This window comes from Pinus tabuliformis, chromosome 6 (genome assembly GCF_031772625.1).
Source record: "Pinus tabuliformis cultivar Carrire ecotype Pingquan chromosome 6, CPIR1, whole genome shotgun sequence".
NCBI classification, from domain to species: Eukaryota; Viridiplantae; Streptophyta; class Pinopsida; order Pinales; family Pinaceae; genus Pinus; species Pinus tabuliformis.
In genome coordinates, this window is record NC_142292.1 from 1,028,634,527 (window position 1) to 1,028,654,238 (window position 19,712).

Below are 19,712 nucleotides of genomic sequence, written 5' to 3' on the forward strand. Positions count from 1 at the left end.
CGAATATGTTATGTTGTACTTTTATAGATATGAGATGATGTTATGAATTATTGCATATATTGTGGTTTTTATAGCTTACAAGGATTGGAATTGTCATTAGTTTCTTTTTTGCAGTGTGGAAAAAGTCTGCAAAAAATCAGTATTAAATCCCAAAATGGCAATTTTTTCAACAAAATGATTTAATCGGCCGATTTTTTGCAAGCTTTTTCAATCCTGAAAAAATTGCGATTAAATCATTTTATGCCCGATTTTATCGGGAGTTGACCCAAAAAGTCGGTCGTCCTCCGAGGCCGCAAATAAAGAGGCCAAAAATAATATCATTTGCTGTTGTTTTTTCTCCCATTTGGTGTTGTGGAGATTCATAGTTGTTTGTCATTGCCCTAGAGGAGAAGATTTGCTAATTTTGTGGTGGGGATTTGGAGATTTGTCCATTGCTCAACGTGAGATATTCAAAGTGCCGAATTGTGCTGCCAGGTATGTATTTTAATTTCTCTCTTAGTTTTTTTTACGCAAATGACTTCTTAAAGCTTTTTATAATTCGATTAATTTGTTTATATCTTATTTTTGCCTAGAATTTTGAAAGGGAAACATTGTTTAGAATTTAGATTGAAGCAAAACTTCAACTTTCAAGAATAAAATGACAAAAATTCAAACCCTTGTTTTCAAGTGACTGAGAAGAGGCATTTAACATCTAAAATCAACTATTGCATTTGTGTTTGCTTCTTATGTGATGAGAAACTTTTAATTTGTTTCAATTTTTTTTTGTGCCCAGGTTTAAATTCAAGTTCAAAGTTTAAAACAAAATGCCAAGGCTTTTGGACGCTATGTGGGAATATGGTGAACCTGATACTATACCCGAATCTGGGGGATCAATAGAATGTATTTGACTTGCAAGTTGTGTGGCAAGCATATGTCAGGAGGTATCAACAAATTAAAATTCCATTTGGGGCAAATTCAACGGCAAAATGTTAACCTTTGCCCAAATACATCTCCAAAAATCATCCGACAGGCCATTCAACCGTTGATGGATACAGAGGAGGGAAAAGACACCAGGGCAGTACTAAAATTCCAACTTGTAGGAGCGCCTCAAGAGTGGGGAGAATTGAGAGCGGCAGTGCTTCTTCAGCATCACCTTACTTACCCATGTGTCCCAACCCCTCATCTATCTCATCTTTTTTTGTTCCTAGAACCACACCTGGTGCACAACCTGGCATCAAATCAGCACTTAAAAAAAAGGAAAAGGCAGAATTTGACAGGTTGGTCAGTAAGTGTCTTCTATGGAGTGATGTTCCTTTCAACATTGCCAAGACAAACCCATTCTACCAACCTATGTTTGATGTTGTTGTTGTCACTCACCCAGGGTACAAAGCCCCCAACTTTGCAGAATTGAGAGGGCCTCTTCTTCAAGATGAAAACATTGATTGCACTTCTAGATTGGAGGAATTTAGGGCATCATGGGAACAAACTGGATGCACAGTCATGTCAGATGGTTGGGCTGACCAGAAGGGTAGGACCCTTCTTAACTTTTGGTTAGTTGTCCCAAGGGGACAATGTTTATGAAATCCGTTGATGCATTTGCACACATTAAAGATGCACATACATTATGTGAGTTGTTGGACCTTTTCATTCAGGAAGTAGGCCCAAGCAATGTTGTCCAAGTCATAATGGACAATGCTGCAAAGTATGTAGCAGCGGGCAAGTTGCTTATGGAGAGGTATCCTAACTTGTTTTGGACACCTTATGTTGCTCATTGCATTAACTTGATGTTGGAAGATATAGGTAAGATTCCTATTATGAGGGATATTGTTGAATCATCCAGGAGCATAACAAAAATTTTATATAATCATGCATCTGTGCTTAGCTTGATGAGAAAATTCACCAAAAACAAAGAGTTGTTGCGTCCTGCCATTACACGAATTGCCACTACTTCCATATCTCTTCAGCCTCTGTTGAATTTTATGTGGGATGTGAAGAGCATATTTCTTTCACTGGATTGGTGTGCTTTATCTATTAGCCACAAACCAAAGGGAGAGGGCATATGCAGACTAGTTTCATATGATCAGAGCTTTTGGGCAGGAGTAGAGGAGGTGTGTGCCATTTCAGAACCTTTGGTAAGGGTTCTTCAATTTGGTGATGGAGACAAGCCCGCAATGGGCTACTTGTATGAGGCCATGGATAGGGCCAAAGAAGCCATTCGTGCTTATTATGAAGATAAGGGAGACGAGGGGTTAGAGAAACAACAGGTCATATGGAGACTGATTGATGAGCGATGGAACAATACCCTCCATCGCCCCATTCATGCTGCAGGTATCTACCTCAACCCCGCATTTTCTTACGCCTGTGGTTTCAGATTTGATGCCAAAGTTATGGATGGATTCTTCACTTGTGTCGAGAGGATGGTTTCATCTGAGCAAGAACGTGAAGATATTTCTAAAGAAATGGAGGTATATAGGATGGGGGATGGCACATTTGGTTTTACCATGGCTATTAAGAATAGGACGACCAAAATGCTAGGTAAGCTTTAGTTTGTTTCAAACTTTCAAGTTTAGAATTTCAATGTTTTTTTATGTTTCTCATTTTTCTTTTAACTTGTAGATGTTTGGTGGACAAGCTATGGTGGCAAAGTACCCCATCTCCAAAAGCTTGTCGTTCGAGTGCTCAGCCAAACATGCAGTTCCTCTGGGTGTGAGCGCAACTGGATTGTATTTGACAAAATACACAGCAAAAAACGCAACAAGTAAAAAAAAATCAGTTTAAATTTTTTGAATTCATTTGATTATTTTTAATATTTAAATTTTCTAAGTATTAATTTACAATCTATGACCCTAATACAGACTGGAGTCCCAACGCCTCAATGACATGGTCTACGTCTATTACAATCTTCGATTGTGGGTGAGACAACTTCAAACACCTCATGATGTGGAAGCCATCTCATTGGACAATATTGATACCACTGTTGCATGGAGGGTCGAGACTGAGAGGCCGACCATGGACTCGATCCCGGATTGGTTAGGTGTGGATCTAGAGGAGGTAGCAGTTGCAAGGGAGGGAGAGCCAGAGGTAGAGGAGGAGGAGCAACATCAGGGTCAGGAGGCAGAGCTGGATGAGGATGATGAGGAGGAGGTGACACCATCTAGGATGGGCAGCAGCAGCATAGGACAGAGGCCACCTCTTTTATCGGCTTCTAGAGGATGACTGACTCCATTTGTATTTCCAAGGGTTGGGCCTTCTTCCTCTAGAGGAAAAGGCAAAGCCATTCCCTATTCCCGTAAAAGGGGAAGAGGATCTCAGTGACTGATTACTTTATGACTTTTAGATGACTCATGATATACATTTATTATATTTTTTGTTGATATTTTGACTCTTGAGAGTTGAGACTCAGACAAGACTCAAGATTCAGGAGTTGATTCACTATTTTGATATGTGATGTAGCACTAGACTTCATATACATATTATATATTAGCTTTCTTTACATGTTTATGTGGAAATGCATTTATTTGATGTTGTGGATACTCTAGATATTAAAAGAAAAAATGAATATTTTTGTGTTTTTTTAATTTTGCCGACTTTTTCAAAAAACTCCAGACTTTAAAGAGTTTTTCAACTTTTGGACCCTTGCCGATTTAATCCTGACTTCGACTTTTTCCACATTGTTTTTTTGTGCTTAAAATTTACCATATTTTAAGTCTTTTTTGTATTTTGACGAGTCTTATAAGGGTCGTTCCCAAGTCTTATAAAGTCAATGCCGTGACAAGTCTTAATACGAGTACAAGTCATGCAACATCAATGGAATCATCTTTAATTGCAGATTTGTTCCAAGTCACAGATTAAAGTAAGAATTCAGGAAAATGTGATTCTTACTAGAACCCTAACATAAAATAGTCGTAAAGAGAAAACCAGATCAGACCTGCTGTTCAAGGAGCCATCTTTATTGTAGTGGTGGGCCCCTACAAGCTTCTTTCCAGGATCCTGTAACTGCTGCCTCAATGACACTGAATATACTGCAACCACAGAAATCATGTTCTAATTTTAATCAGATTATCCGAATCTATATGCCAAGAAGGCCAGAAGATGTTGGCTACATAAACTAGTGCTGACATGATGCCTACCATCTCCAGAGTTCAGGCCAATCAAAAGGTCGTGATCATCCTTTGCATCTGAATCAAAGGCATGGCAAATTGGACTGGAACTACTGAAATGAATTGCTTTGATAGGATCCTGAAAAGAGACAAAGTTCACAAAATTAGGAGGGCACTGTATTCACATTGTTAGGAAAAAAGATCATGGCAAAAGATCAAACTAAGCTGAATTTACACCAATCCCTAATCAGATCCCTCAAATGAATCCATCTGAAGCAGAACTTAGTTCAGTAACCAAAAATATCTGACTGCAATAGTTATTGATTTATGAGAAACGGGCCTAAATTGCAAAGGACCTGTTTTGAGAATGCAAAGCAGCAACTTTACAGGTTACAATTCTAGTGACATTAAGGACCTGTGTAACCTGGTCAAATTTTGTCCAATTTCAATGGTTTTAGAAAAATATGTTTCCAAAACAAAAACCACACCTTTGCATACTTCTGACCAAAAGACATTTAACATTTTGATAGTTCCCCAGGAAACTCTAAATATTTGTAATATTGCAACCTTTCAAATACTTTTATAGTCGTTTAAATCAGTGTTGATAACATCACCAATTTTTTAGCGATGTGCCCAAAAATTGCAATTTTTTCACCAGCTGAATTTTCATCCCAAACAAATTGTTATTTTTTCCATAAAATAAGCATCACATGCTTTACTAAAAAATCACCTTTTTTTCTAATTTCTCATGCGTTTAAATAAAAATTCAGTCTTAATGCCCTTTCTTTTCATTTCATTCAGCAAGTTGGAGCTGTGAGGCAATTTGGACACTAGTAGAGGGTTAATGCTCAGTGTTAAAAGGGATTCCATGTGCTGGGCAAGTGGATTTGTATAGGCCCCACTAATGCTATGTAATGGTAATGTATGGTAATGTTAAATTATTATAGAAACAGGATGTCCTTTTACTTAAATTTTTAACATTTCCATTAACTGTTTCAGGATGTTTAAGAGTGGTTCCAAGTTCCAACCTCATTGGATTTCACATGGAGAAACTAGAATTTTAGATCCCACTCAAAATCTAGCAAACTTAACTGTTTTCAAATTTCAGGATTTGGGGGATTGCAATATTCCCATTCGAGTCTATCATGTTTGAGGGTATGAAACTAGCATTTAATCAAGAGCACCAAGCCCTCTATATACCTCGATTTTGGTGGTAGTGTGTGATATCCCCATATTTGTGAGCTTCAGAATTTTCCCCAATTTTGGTAATATTGATTAAAAGGGGCAAATTTTATTTTGGAGAAAGGTGACAAGTATTATTTTATTGGAGATTGGCAACAAAATTATTAATTTATTAAAATGAAGGAAAAAGTCACTTAGTGGAAAATGGCCCCCACCAATAAAATAATAATTAAAAGGGGAGTTTAGGAGCATGGGGAGAAATTATAAGAGGAGGGACTCGTTTGTTGATGATATTTTTTACTATTACACTTCACATTAGATCTTCACTTGGAGTTGTTTAACACAAGAAGAGAAGTGTTGTTTAGCACAGGTGTTCCAAGCGGAATTCCACCCTCATTTCGGAGAACTTTGAGTGTCTCCCTAGTGAGGCAAATTTGGGGAGCTCAATTCAGAGTTTCCATTGGGCATATTTGCAGGTTATTACAGCTAGTGTGTGTTTCTTCTAGGGCCTAGAAGTGGTTCGAATTACTTGCGGGGAGATCAGTTACGAAGGAGCAGAACATCGGAGGATTTGCAGGTGTTTTCCATTATTTTATCTAGATATTTTGTGGTGATTAGTAGGGTTGAGTTTGAGGGAATTCTTGGGGCCGAAATTCTACATTTCTGGAAGTGTGCAGGTGTCTCCATGCAGGGGTCAAAGGAATAGAGCTTGAGGAGAGATAAGGGTCGAAGATTGAAGGTATACCTCAAGGGAAAATTTAGCCAAAGTTGAAAGAGATTTTCAATGGTGTATTTGGGCTTAATGCAGCAGTATCAAGATTGTGGGGCGTTCTCCGACCAAATTGGGCAATTTGCACTTGTTGGGGGTCACCGGGGGTCAGTGGATTCAGCCCAAACCCTTTCTAGGTTTTTGTGGGTTTATTAAGAAGAGTCTTCAGCGAATTTTACAAAACTTTTTGGGCGATATTCGGGCTTGAAATCCTCATTCTTATAGCAGGGAGAATTGTTAGTTAGTTGGGGAATTTGGATCACTTTATGGGTTCGATTTTGGCTTGGGGATAGGCCAAACCTTTTTTGGGTATTTTCAGGTTTGAGGAGAGGAACTCGTTGCTACAATTTCAGAGCACTTCAGCCATTATTTTCAGCAGAAATTCCAGTTCCATTTAGAAGCCTATAGCAGATTTCTAGTCAGTGTGCATTATCAGTTTGGAGCCATTTCAGTAGTTGGGTCAGCAAGATTTCACTTGGGGTTTGCATAGCTTGCATAGCAAGCCCAGGTTCCATTGTTCTTACTCATTATGTACTCAGATTCCCATTGATTAATAAAATGGCTCAGTTATTCTGCTTATTTTCTATGGTGTTCTGATTTGAGTGCTTGGACTTTAATTTTAATTGTTTCTACTAGGTCATGTTTTTGGTATTTACTGGTATTTTCCAATTAGGTATAATACAATGGTATCAGAGCATGATCTTGGCCAATTGTGGGGTAGCCAGCAAGATAATAGAATATTTGGGCATGTATGCCCAGTGACGGGTGAAACCATAGACAAACCCATGGCTCAAGGAAGATTTAATATGTAGGAATTCTAGGGTGGAATATGCTGGAACGATGAGAGGTTGACCCAGTTGAGGAAGGTGACGGGCCAGATCCATCCTCATCCTTACAGCAGAGACACTAGAGGTGTGTAGGCCATGGGGGTGCAACCATCTACATTGTGTGGGGAAAGTCAACAAAATCAGGGCACCAGATCTCCTCAAAAGGAGCAGACAAGATAGTGACAGTTAGAGGGTGAGACGAAGAGGTGCTTTTGTTGGTGGAGACCTGACATTAGATATCAGGAGCCTGAGGAGGAGGTTGAGCATGAGGTTATGAGGCACACAGGAGTGTAAGGAGCACGTCAATGTGTCCAGTGTGCCGCAGGAGACCCCCTTGTTGGAGATCCCTTTGGTAGCTCTAATTGACACCCTAGTAGAGAGAGTAGAGCATACACTCAGAGGGCCATCTGTTGATGAGGTGCCACCCATGGATGAGGTGTCGTCCATTGTTGAGGGATCCATTGATGAGGTGTCCAGGGCCATGTCCACGTTTTCAAGTGATAGTAGCCCACAACAGATTAGTGAGGTGCCCAAGGACATATCCAGCGATGAAGTGGTGGCAAGCGCAAAGTTTTCCAAAGCTGTGACAGAGTTTCCAAACGGTAGCTACCTATCGCTGATTGTTGAGGAGGTTATACATGATGAGCTATCTGTGGAGGGGCGGTTAATGGCTCATGTTGAGCCCATGGTGGAGGACGAGCAGACATCCTTGGAGTCAACCATCGATGAGAAGCAGTCAGGTGCATCGATAGCTAGCAGAGTTGTCGTAATTTCAGACGACAATCCCCTTCAGGCATACATTGATGGGGCTTACAGCATTGTTGGGACACCTCTGCATGTTTGTGAGAGAGGTTGTGTTACCTAGGTAGATTACATGGATTGGCCATACTAGCGAGATGAGGTAACACGAGTTGCACAGGGTGCAGCATTAGCAGGATGGAGGACTTGTTTTGAGTATGGTTCTTCATGTATTCAATCCCTCTCTCGGGGTTGGATGGCGAGAGATATTGATTTGGTATCCGGTGGAGCTGGCTAGGAGGTTAGATGCATCCATGGCCACAGTTAAGCAGAGACTGTGGATTACCAGAGGGGCTCGAGGGCCAAACTGTTGTTGGGATCCAGGTCAGATTCTCCATCACATCATGGAGTCAGTAGTTGATGGTAGTAGCTACGTGATGGACTCAGTGGTTGGGTGCACACAACTTTTCATATCCTCTTCAGAATTCCTGACAGCACTAGTGACAAGATAGATTAACAAGGGAGCAAGTAGATTTCATGAGTTGTCGTGACATGTTGGGCGTACATAGGATTGTAGGATGATTAGCCTACTCTGGCAAGAGTTGGTAGGAGGAGGTGGCATCGACAGGCCACCAAACAGGGTATTGTACAGAGACAGTGCTCTCTCACTGGTATATTGGACACAGGAGCTACTGAGGATGGGCTCAATAGTGTCATTCATGTTAGCATGTGAGGAGTTAGGCCGCTCAGATCTATTTGGGAAGACGAGGAGATATAGCACACATCATGGAGGACTTACTAGCAAAGTGGTGGATGTGTTGGCACATGCGGGATGGCATATGATATAGGGTGGTACAACAGTAGGGGTGCACAAAGCTATGCTGCAAAGTCCAGTGTTATGCAGAGGGACGCGACCTAATGCATATAGACCCAATTTTAGACCCTGGCATCCAGTGTTGTATAGGGGTATGCAGTGATGTGCAGCAGCCTGCAGAGGAGAATGGAGATGCATAGTTGTTTGTTGTAGCATGTTCGTTTGCGTTGTGGAGTGGGAGGAGCGACTCACATCAAATTGAGTACACGAGAGGAGTGTCATGTATAGTGACACAAGCAGGATACGAGATGGTACAGGATGGTACAGCAGTAGCACGGGGTATCCAATGGTGTACAAGGATAGGCCGCAGGGTACAGTGGCATGCCGAGGAGTACAGGGATACTCAGTGGTATGCAGGGGCATATGGTGATGCACAACAGGGTCTTGGAGTGTTGCCTCCAAGGAGACTTATGGACAGGGACACCAGGCACACCTTTGGGTGTAGTTCACCCAAGATCGATGAGGACATAGATGAGCGACATTTGATGGTATCCATGGGGACTCACACACCTATCCCTCTTCTACATCGCTTGCAAGCACAGATGATTTGGTTGTTGTCCTTTGACACTTTGGGCATGAGCAGCAGGGTGCGGGGAGCTCACCTGAGATATTTGGATGCAACTCAACGCACCAGGCAAGAGACTTTTCACAGTGCCATTGGGTCAGGGTACAAGATGACAAGTACAAGTTTTAGGACTGCATGGTTTGCTATGGAGGTAGCGTATGTTCCACCCTTGAGTTCACACTTAAGGGGATGCATGACACATTTTGGGCGAGGCACTTTGAGGTGTCACAGGAGCATATACAGCAGGTGGTTGACCTTTCTTACGAGCGGATGTTTAGTCTCTGAGCAGTGTCAAGGTGCGCTTCCAGAAGACAAGATAGCAGATCCCACAGTGTGGTATGGCGAGGACATGGAAACGTTGTATGCACTAGATTGATTCATGACGTATGGAGTCTATATATCGATTGCATGCAAGGAGCAGAGATGTGGGGCAAATGGATTCCAATAGTCATCAGGACAACGCCACAATAGATCTGGTTATGGGATCCAAGAATTCAATCATTTGACAGGACCCTCCATTTCGTGAGGTGCAAGACCATAGCAGAGGGTGATCTAGCTCACTTTGGGGTTGACACATGGGGGATCGTTGAGGCCTCCATTGTATGGCAAGGTAGGTTTTTCCAGTTGCAACTTAGGATCGGGATTAGCCATGGATGGGTAGATATTGACATCATAGAGATACCTAGGCAAGATGAGCTTGGCCTTCATCAATATTTCGCCATCAAGTTTCAAGGGAGGAGGATACAATGTGCGCACGATGGGCAGTCTGTTAGAGTCAGAGTGGTGTAGCGACAGCATGGTGGCACCCTTCTAAGACTAGCATGGGACCCGGGCATTAGAGCACTTGATAGCTCAGCGACCTTTAGGGATGAGTTGGCTACTACAGGGGGAGATCACTCAGATCTTCCATTGGGCTTCAGTGACTCGTTGATGGCGTAGGGGACTTCATTGGCATGGCGAGTTGGTCAACAGGAGGACTTCAGGGGAAGCTCATGCAGGAGAGACTTTGTCCCCACAGGGATTGGGTTGTATCTTCAGGAGTTTACTCTTTGTGTGCATAAGGTGGACTACTTGGTAGGGCAACTTCATGGGGAGTTGGACAAAGTCCTACATTATCATGATGCTCTACTTATTGATAGTATGCATAGGGATTTTGGAGCTTATACCTAGTTGGACAGAGGGTGGAGCAAGGGGTGCTTCACATTGATCAGGATGGCTTGGGATCCTGGTATCGAGGGATTCCTTAATGACAGGATAGTGCATGGGACAAGGATGACTCAATGGCACATTTGGGATCATGGTATTGTTTGCAGTGACCATTTGGGCCAGCAGATAGTGGAGGCACTTGTTTAGGCATTGCTTGAGGACAAGCAATTTTTGGCAGGGAGGACTGTAATATCCCCAATTTTGTGAGCTTGGGAATTTTACCCAATTTTGTGAGCTTGGGAATTTAATGGGGCAAATATTTTTTTGGAGAAAGGTGACAAGTATTATTTTATTGGAGATTGGTGGCAAATTATTAATTTATTAAAATGAAGGAAAAAGTCACTTAGTGGAAAATGGCCCCCACCAATAAAATAATAATTAAAAGGGGAGTCTAGAAGCATGGGGGGGAATTATAAACAGAGGGACTCATTTGTTGAGGATCTTTTTGACTATTACACTTCACATTACATCTTCTCTTGGAGTTGTTTAGCACAAGAAGAGAAATGTTGTTTAGCACAGGAGTTCCAAGCGGAATTCCAACCTCATTTCGAAGAATCTCGAATGTCTCCCTAGTGAGACAAATTTGGGGAGCTCAATTCAGAGTTTCCATTGGGCATATTTGCAAGTTATTACAGTATGTGTTTCTTCCAGGGCCCAGAAGTGGTTCGAATTCCTTGCGGGGTGATCAATTACGAAGTAGCAGAACATCGACGAATTTGTAGGTATTTTCCATTATTTAATCTAGAGATTTTGTGGTGATTAGTAGGGTTGTGTTTGAGGGAATTCTTGGGGCTGAAATTCTACATTTCTAGAAGTGTGCAAGGGTCTCCAAGAAGGCTTGTGCGGGGCCTAGAGGAATAGACGTTGATGAGATAAGGGCCAGAGATTAGAGGTATACCTCAAAGGAGAATTTAGCCAGAGTTGGGAGAAATTTCCAGTGGTGTATTTGGGCTTAATTCAGTAGTATCAAGACTATGGGCCATTTTCTAGGCAAATTGGGCAATTTGCACTTGTTGGGAATCGCAGGGGGTCGGTGGATTCAGCGCAATCCCTTTGAGTTTTTGTGGGTTTATTGAGAGGAATCTCCAGCGAATTTTACAGAAATTTTCAGGGTATATTTGGGCTTGAAATCCTCATTCTTATAGTAGGGAGAATTGCTACTTAGCTGGGGAATTTGCATCACTTTTTGGGTTCGATTTTGGCTTGGAGATAGGCCAAACCTTTTCTGGGTATTTTGGGGCTTGAGGAAAGGAGCTCGTGGCTGCAATTTTAGAGCATTTTGGGCATTGTTTTAATTAGAACTTCAAGTTCCATTTGGCAGCCTATAGCAAATTTTCTAGGCAGTGTGCATTATCACTTTGGAGTTATTTCAGTAGTTGGGTTAGCAAGATTTCACCTGAGGTTTGCATAGCTTGCATAGCAAGTGCAGGGTCCATTGTTCTTACTCATTATGTACTCAGATTCCCATTGATTAATAGAATGGCTCAGTTATTCTGCGTCTTTTCTATGGTGTTCTGATTTGGATGCTTGGACTTTAATTTTAATTGTTGTTCCTAGTTCATGTTTTTGGTATTTACTATTATTTTCCAATTAGGAATAATACACAGTGATTGTTGAACTCCTTTGTCATGACCCTAGTAAAAATGTACCCTTTCAAACAAAATCTCGATTTGACATGTTAAGCTTTTTCTATCTTAGTTTAATGGTTAGAGGGTGATATTGATGATAAGGGTTCAGGATTCAATATAGAGTTTGATATATCATTTTTTTATTTAGCATCCACTACATCATATATATAGCAATTTCTCCATATTTATGCGCCAATGTGTTTATCTAATGTTGTTGTTGTTTTATATGTTTAAAATTTTGAAGAGAACAAATATATTTTGTAATTTTTAATAATGGCCATCGTTTCTTGATTTTTTCGTCATTGTTCCTAAAAAGATGTTTTATAGATCATCACCAATTTTCAATTGCTGTTGATAATATCAATATTGGCTTAAACTTTAAATACATACATAAATATTATATATATATATATATATATATAAATATATATAGACATACCTATACATGTATCTTTTCTTTCATGCTGAGTGGGGGAGTGAATATATTTTATAGGTTGTCCAATTTTTACTTGTAAGATATTCTATTGGTTAATGTATTTTATAGCTTTTTTCAAAAGTATTTCCTTTGAACCCAAAATAACTAGTGTTCCACGAGGACGTGTCCCCTAGGGTGGGGGGCACGCTCCCCACGTTTCCCATCCTTTCTGGATGGGAGAGGTCTAGGGAAACGTTTCCCCACATCGACCCAAAAGAAACAGCATTCTTTTTTCTTAAGCGATTTTTCCCAATTTTTTCAGATTTTGAAAAACAATGAATATATTTTGTATTTTTTTAATGTTTGTCGTGGTTTTCCAATTTTTTGTTGATGTTTCCAAAATGTTTTTCAAACCCTTGTCGATTTCTTTCCAATGACAATATTATCAACACTGATACATACATATACATATATATTTCCCAACATCCCCCCTGAATATCCCTAAAATTTGGGGGTGCTACAACACATACGCCCTATGCATCTCACCATTCCCACATACCAAATACTTGGTGGAACATTCAAAACGATTGGCCCAAAGATGTCAGACACAATAAGTAGCCTGTTTGCATGGGAAAACAAACCTTAAGGGGCAAATCGTTGAACACAATCACTTCCATTCAACTACTGCCACGATAAGGGTACTCTTTTGTCCTAAGAGACATGACATTGTCCTTTTAGGCATTATCCCAAACACTTGGGAACATGGGAGACACATGACCTAAAACCTAGACACTGGGCATGTGTCAAATGGTGTTTGACACTTAGGTCATATATGTCCCATGCATTAGCATTTGGTCAACCATTTTCGAAGTATCAATACTTGGATCTTAATGCATTGGTCCTAGAACCAGTCACATTTGTTGATGGTGGTCCTCTTGAGGGGTCAACCACCACACCTGCAAATGCAACACTTTGACTGGATAGAATGGAGGATGATGAAGGCCAACATAGTGGTCGTGGCAATGTCAGTGTTGTTGATACTAATTATTTTAGATATGAGATCCAAAAGGATGAGCTATGAGATTCTTCTACCTTATTTTGTATTGGCCATTAGAATTCCCATCTATCATCATATCTATGCAAATACATTTTCATTACATTGAATGAGAAAACTGCTCATGGTTCTATATGCATGATCTATGGCATATTCAAAGCCCCAAGGGATAGCTCAATTGGTTTGCCCATATCATCAAAGGAACAATTTTGATGGATGATAGCAAGATCTATTACTATCAAGATCCATTCCCAACAAGTGTGTTCTGTGTTTAATATCACCCTCCATTAAAGACTCTAGAAAAAAGGGGAGATTCTGCAAAGTTATACCTTTGGAAAAATGGAAAAAAAAAAGTATTATTTCTATCAAAAGATTGTCCTCATCAGCTTTGTGAGAATCATGACCATTAAGAATCTCCTAAAAGCAAGTATGAATTTTATCAAGAGATTCTTCCCATCAGCTTTGAATGTTACGAGTGTGTTAGACTCATCCTTGTGTCCTGCAACACCCCCCCCCCCAAACGACGCTCCCTGCGCCCCTCACTCCCAGCCACTCCCTCTAAGATATCATCCCCGCCAATATTGGACCTTTCACGGTGCCTAATGACACTTGAAACTCCCAGTGTTTAGCACTTCTATTGTACCAACACCTTATCTTATACTCACTTTTAGTTTTTCCAACTCTCACTCTTAAATTTTAGATCTTATTATCATTTTAATTTTAGCATTATTCTAGGAGATGCATTGCCATTCCCACTTTATACAAACACTAGATGTATTTTTTTAGTCCCTTTGACCTACTTTTGTGGTTTTTTCTTAGACATTAATAAAATTACCTTATCTACTATCTAGAGTCTCTTATCAAATTCATTACAAATTGTAGATCATTATAGTCTTCATCAAAATATTGAAGCTATACATCTTTAATATCCTATATTTGAATGTGGTCCAATCCTTTAGAGGATAGGTAGCCAAGTTCTATATTTTCAGCTACATCCATTAATGCATGCACCAATGTTGCACGAAGCGAGGACAAAGTCGGTGCACTTTTGAGAAGCGAAGTGTCAGAAGTTTCATTTTCCAAAAACCCTTGGAAGTAAAGTGTCCCAAAAGAGTCTATTTTATATATACATATTTATACATACATATATATATTATTGCATTTATATTCAATAAATTTTAAATACATCCAGCATGCCAAATTAGTTGCAGAATATATGAAAGCACGCATATTTGTGCATAAATCAAGATACAAATGCCATCCATAGTACATTAATGATCAAGTATTCAAGCATCAACCATCTAGAATTTGGATTCTATCAATTACAAACAAACATACAAATTTTTCAAGTCATATAATAGAAATTAGACCATTATCATATGGAATGAAATAGGTTATCTAGCAATTATTAACAATAATATGACCAAACAGTTGTGTTCACAAAATAGGCCATCCACACACCAAAATATGAACACCAAAAGGTCCAAAACAATAAATTGACCTAGTTGCTAAACAAATCTCTACAGAAGAAGTGCTCACCAATTGTGAAAGCACCAGTGTTTCCAAATGTCATACATGTGGGGTAGCACCGCCATGCATGTTCCGCTGCTCCTTGACAAAAATGTTCCACCATCACTTATATCGAGATCCTCATCACTAGTATCACCCTTCATTATTCTCCTTGTCTAACCTTTGTCTCTACTTCGATTCTCTAGGGATATTAATCAACACTAACCAATTCTAATCAAACTACCTAATCCAAGCCTTAAAATATTGTAGAAAAAGCTTTAACATGCCTGATCAAAGATTTTGATTTGAGTGAAGGTCATATTTTTGTTAAGGCCATGACAAAGGAGTTCAACAATCAACATGACCAACACTAGGGTACATATATGGCTTGGTGCTTTTGATTCAATGCCAAACAAATACCCTCATATGTGATAGAATTTAATGAAATGTTGTAATTCCATTGATCTTGAAATCCTAAAAACCGTGAAGTCTACTGGATTTTGAGTGGGATCAAAATCCTGCTTTCTCCATATGAAATCCAATGAGATCGGAACCACTCCCAAACATCCTAAGTCAATTAATGGTAGTGTTAAAAACTTAAGTAAAAGGATGAAAATAAAAGACAAAGGAAATTGCCACTTTTACATTAAGAATTTAACATTACCATTAGGAAGCATCCAAGGAGCCCCTAGGGAGCATCCAAGAAGCATGACAAGAGCACTGATGAGCACATGGGAGAATGGTTTGGCACGTGGTGGTTCTAACCATTGTCTCTACCTCGTTTCTCTAGGGATATTAATCAACACCAACCAATTTTGATCAAACTACCTAATCCAAGCCTTAAAATATTGTAGAAAAAGCTTAACATGCTAGATCAATGATTTTGGTTTGAGTGTGTTGACCACTACGTGTCAACGACCCATAGTAGTACACCCCCTTTTTTCACAAAAGGGATATCGCTTGATCAACGTGTCCGTGCCATTTGATTATCATCATCAGCCTGATCATGTTATGTTATAAACCCAGTCTGCATGTGTAAATTGTAAATAATCTCAACATATCTGTGTCATGTATGTAATTGCCTAGGTAAAACTAGTTTTCTAGTGATGATCTACATTCCAGAAGGTTTTTTGTCTCCTCGATCCATGATGGCAGAGTTTTCCTTCAGCCTTACCCCAAAGCCGGAATGGATTTTGTCATTAGAATCTTAGGGGAGTCCTAGTGTGTTAGATCAAGTCTATGTAAAAGTGATTTGGGAATAATCCTAACTATTTGGTTAGGTTATTTTATTACAAATTGTTTGAGCTGCTAAATTATGTTTGTGTCACAGAACTGGGTAATCATGTTTATTCTCCTTCTGTCATCTTCAATATTGCCATGTGGATTTGGTGGAGGTGAAGAAAATTGACAGAAAGTTTTAGAGGAGTGTGGATGGTCACAGACAACAGCTAGGGAATTGCTGGAGGAAGCAATTTCACTTAGAACTAATTTTTTTACAGTATGAAGAAATGTAGGATCAATTGAAAATGTGGGACTAGTATTTACAGATGTAGAAATATTTACAGAGGGTCCACCACGCTCAGCTCGTGACTCTGGAAAGATAGTATGGACATTACCATCTCTTGTGGTAAATATTGTGGAGGAATTGATAGGAGAAGGTCGAGTTGGTTTTCTGATGGATTCCCATTTAGTAACCCATTCGGAAGGAGGTTTCAATTCAGACCGGGGAATCATCTGGGGTGCAATAAGATTCATTCCATAATCACGGGTGATTAAAGTGGTGAATTCAGATTGTGATGAGACAGATTGAACCATAGGAGGAGTAGTCTTTTTATAGAATTTGACTACCGAGGACCACCATATGGCTATGTTTTTACTATCATCTTCAAAATCATCATAACCATGTGTTTGTAAGCCTAACATCAAAGCATTTATAGCATTTGGATCTGTCAAGGCTATGGAGAAATCAGGAAAGCATGACCATGAAGCTGGGCCATAGGCAAGGGTCCCTTGGCATCCACCAATAAGGGCTTTAGGAAGAGTTTTCCATCGTCGATCAAAAACACAGGAGAAAAAGGCAACATCCTGGCCTTTCCAGTGTAGAGGCTGGATACCTATTTGGACATGGCCAAAATGGGCAAAATTATAGCCTGCTTTTCTGGCAGCATCAAACTCGGATTGATTTATGATATTCAGAGAATGGAGGATATTGTTATTTGAGGTTGTTTGCAAAACTTCTTCTTTGACCTTATATCTCCAGAACTGGATGGAGTCCATTAATCCTAAGTTTTTGTAAACATTTTTCAGGTCTACTTTTGGAAGAGTCCAAGAATCAGATACAACAGGTTCTGAAAATAGATTAACCGACTTATCAAGGACCATAGACTCTGTAACAGATGAGTTTCTTTTCTCTATATTTGCTTCTTCTTGTTCTTTTAGAATTTCTTCAAAGGATCTATCCCCAAATTCATGACGAGAACTAGATGCAGATAAAGAATCCATGACAGCGTGAAGAAATAAGTATAGCAGAAGACAATAAACTTATGCAACTTCAGAGTAATAGATATAAATCTTCAGAATGATGTGTACCAAATTTATCAGTATTGTGATCGTAAACAGAGCAAATTTCGCGGCTCCTCCTGGAAAGAAGTTCTAATCTCCTAGTCTTCAAACGCCATAGATGCCATCTTCGGCTTTAACAGGCAACAAACATTATCGAGACTCAAGCAAACTCAGATGTTCCCAACAGTATCCTCAAACGAAATGCAACTTGGCTCTGATACCATTTTATTACTGATAGAAACTGGTAATTACAAGAACACTCAAAGAGTCAAGTCTATGAGGGTCTATATCAAATGGGTTTTCCCCCATGAGATGTACAAATGTAAAAATCATGATGTAAAATGTCTTGAGGGTTAGAAGAATAATTTATCCCCTCATCGGTCCTAGGTCCTAGGTAAATTTAAATTTTCCAGAGGTAAAATTCATGGATCCTTTAAAAAAACTAAATCTTAACTGGTCCAGGGACTAAGATTAGTTGATTATTTTGTTAAATGTTATGTCTTAGCTCCCTGGGGTTAAATAAAAGTCAAAGTTTTGAGGAAATAAATGCAAAAATTTAAATTTTAAATATATTTAATTGAAAAATTCGAAATTTCCTCAATATTTAAAATTTCGATGGATGAGATTAAAAGAAATTTTAATCCTCATCAACGGTCGAGATCACTTTGACAAGGATCACTCAAACTAGCCGTTGGGAAAGTTATCTTTAAATAAGAGGTCATTTTGTCAGTCAGAGTCATTCGATCTTTGATCGTGTACTAAGCGAAAATCTCTCTCTTGTAATCTTTTTTTTATGAGCAATAAAGAAAGACTTTGGGGTTAACTTCTGCTGGTGTTACTCTTCATGGAAATGTTGTAAGATATATTATTTTCATGCATATATTTCTTTTTGGCCATTGATATAGCTTCCTGAAGAGCGATTTGAGTACAGGTATTTTGCTCAGTCACTGGGGTTTGAATGGTAATTTAAGTTTTGAATATAGTAGCAGGTATCTCTATTAAATCTGAATTTTATTATCGTTTTCTCACTCTATGTTGACGACTGAATCGAGTTTTGCAGGAAAATCCCTGATTATTAGATCATCGGGGGTTCAGGGAAGTTCTCGACTGAACCAGCCAACTCCCGATCCGCGTTTTCTGAAGAGCCCAGCTTAATTTTGATCTCTGGCTTATCATAAGATATTTTTATGGGTGATGCATGAAAGGTTTCAAGCTTAGTACCTCCTTCAAAATACAAAAAAAAAAAATTTTTATGTGCTAAATTGTCAAATCTGGCTGTTGGGAGTTGCAGATCATCAGATTTGGGAGCGCAGTCAGACTCACACTCCCTAGATTTGATAGATCTGCCATTTATGTACATAGATCTGTAATTTTTTTTATTCTGACTTAGGGTTTCTAGGGTTTCATTTATTTTTTGCATATTCGGGTTCTGGCTATTTGTTTTCAAGAACAAGTTGCAGATCTGAAGGTGAAGTTTAATTTTGAAGCCAGATATAGACCCTGGAGAGTAAGATCTGACCTCAGAATCAGCGTTTGCGAGGTACGGTTTTGTTGTCCAAGGGATTGAATTTTTTTTTTAATCTGGAAATTTTCTTTTATATAAGGGTCTAATTGATAAATCTAAAACAGAACACGGCATTTTATAACTAGGAATTTCTGAGTTTTATTGGGCACTATTTCTTTCTCTGTCCGCTGCCTGGGGTCTTTATTTTTGTTTCATTGCAGGAAAATTTCGAGATTTTGTTTGGGCAATTTATTTGAAACCCTCGCGGTTCTCAAACACTATACCCAATCCATTTCTTCAATCATTGGCCTATGCAGCAAACTTTCTACGGTTCCTTTCTCTCCTATCCACTGTCCATTTTCATCTCTCACCTACGTTTCTTTTGCCATACCCTCAGTCCATCTCGCCTTCACGCCCTCCATTCCAACTACACGCAGCCTCATCCTCTCCTCATGGCTAATTCATTCGAGATCCATCTCTGCCCAGCTCTCCCTCCTTGCTGCATATCCAAAACGTCTCAAACCTTCACTGCGTGCTATCTCCTTAGCTGCGTATACATTCCAGCACTATTCTCGTTGCTCCCTCTCTGCTCCGCAGCCCTCACTGTTGTGTACCCTCTGTCCACAGCTTCATACTTACGCACTCCCATCAAACCATCTCTAGATCTACACGCATATCCTTCAGCGATCATTTGCTCCCCTCCAGATCCACGCAGTCATTGCTGCTCCTCATCAACCTATGGATCCCTGCATCCATATTCCTCTAGCTCTCCTCGCTACCATCCAAAGTTCCAAACCCAC

The 19,712-nt window shown here is 39.6% G+C and overlaps 1 protein-coding gene across 1 annotated transcript in view; it reads right to left on the bottom strand.

The window, feature by feature from the left end:
* The window catches only part of LOC149262508 (uncharacterized), a 213,747-nt gene that overhangs the window by 140,649 nt on the left and 53,386 nt on the right, over nt 1-19,712 (bottom strand). Inside the window, exons 3-4 of the mRNA XM_089424837.1 lie at nt 4,110-4,218; nt 3,908-4,001 (exon numbers count right to left, since the gene is read on the bottom strand). Of these exons, the coding sequence (XP_089280963.1) occupies nt 3,908-4,001; nt 4,110-4,218 (203 nt within the window). The remainder of the gene's footprint in view (nt 1-3,907; nt 4,002-4,109; nt 4,219-19,712) is intronic.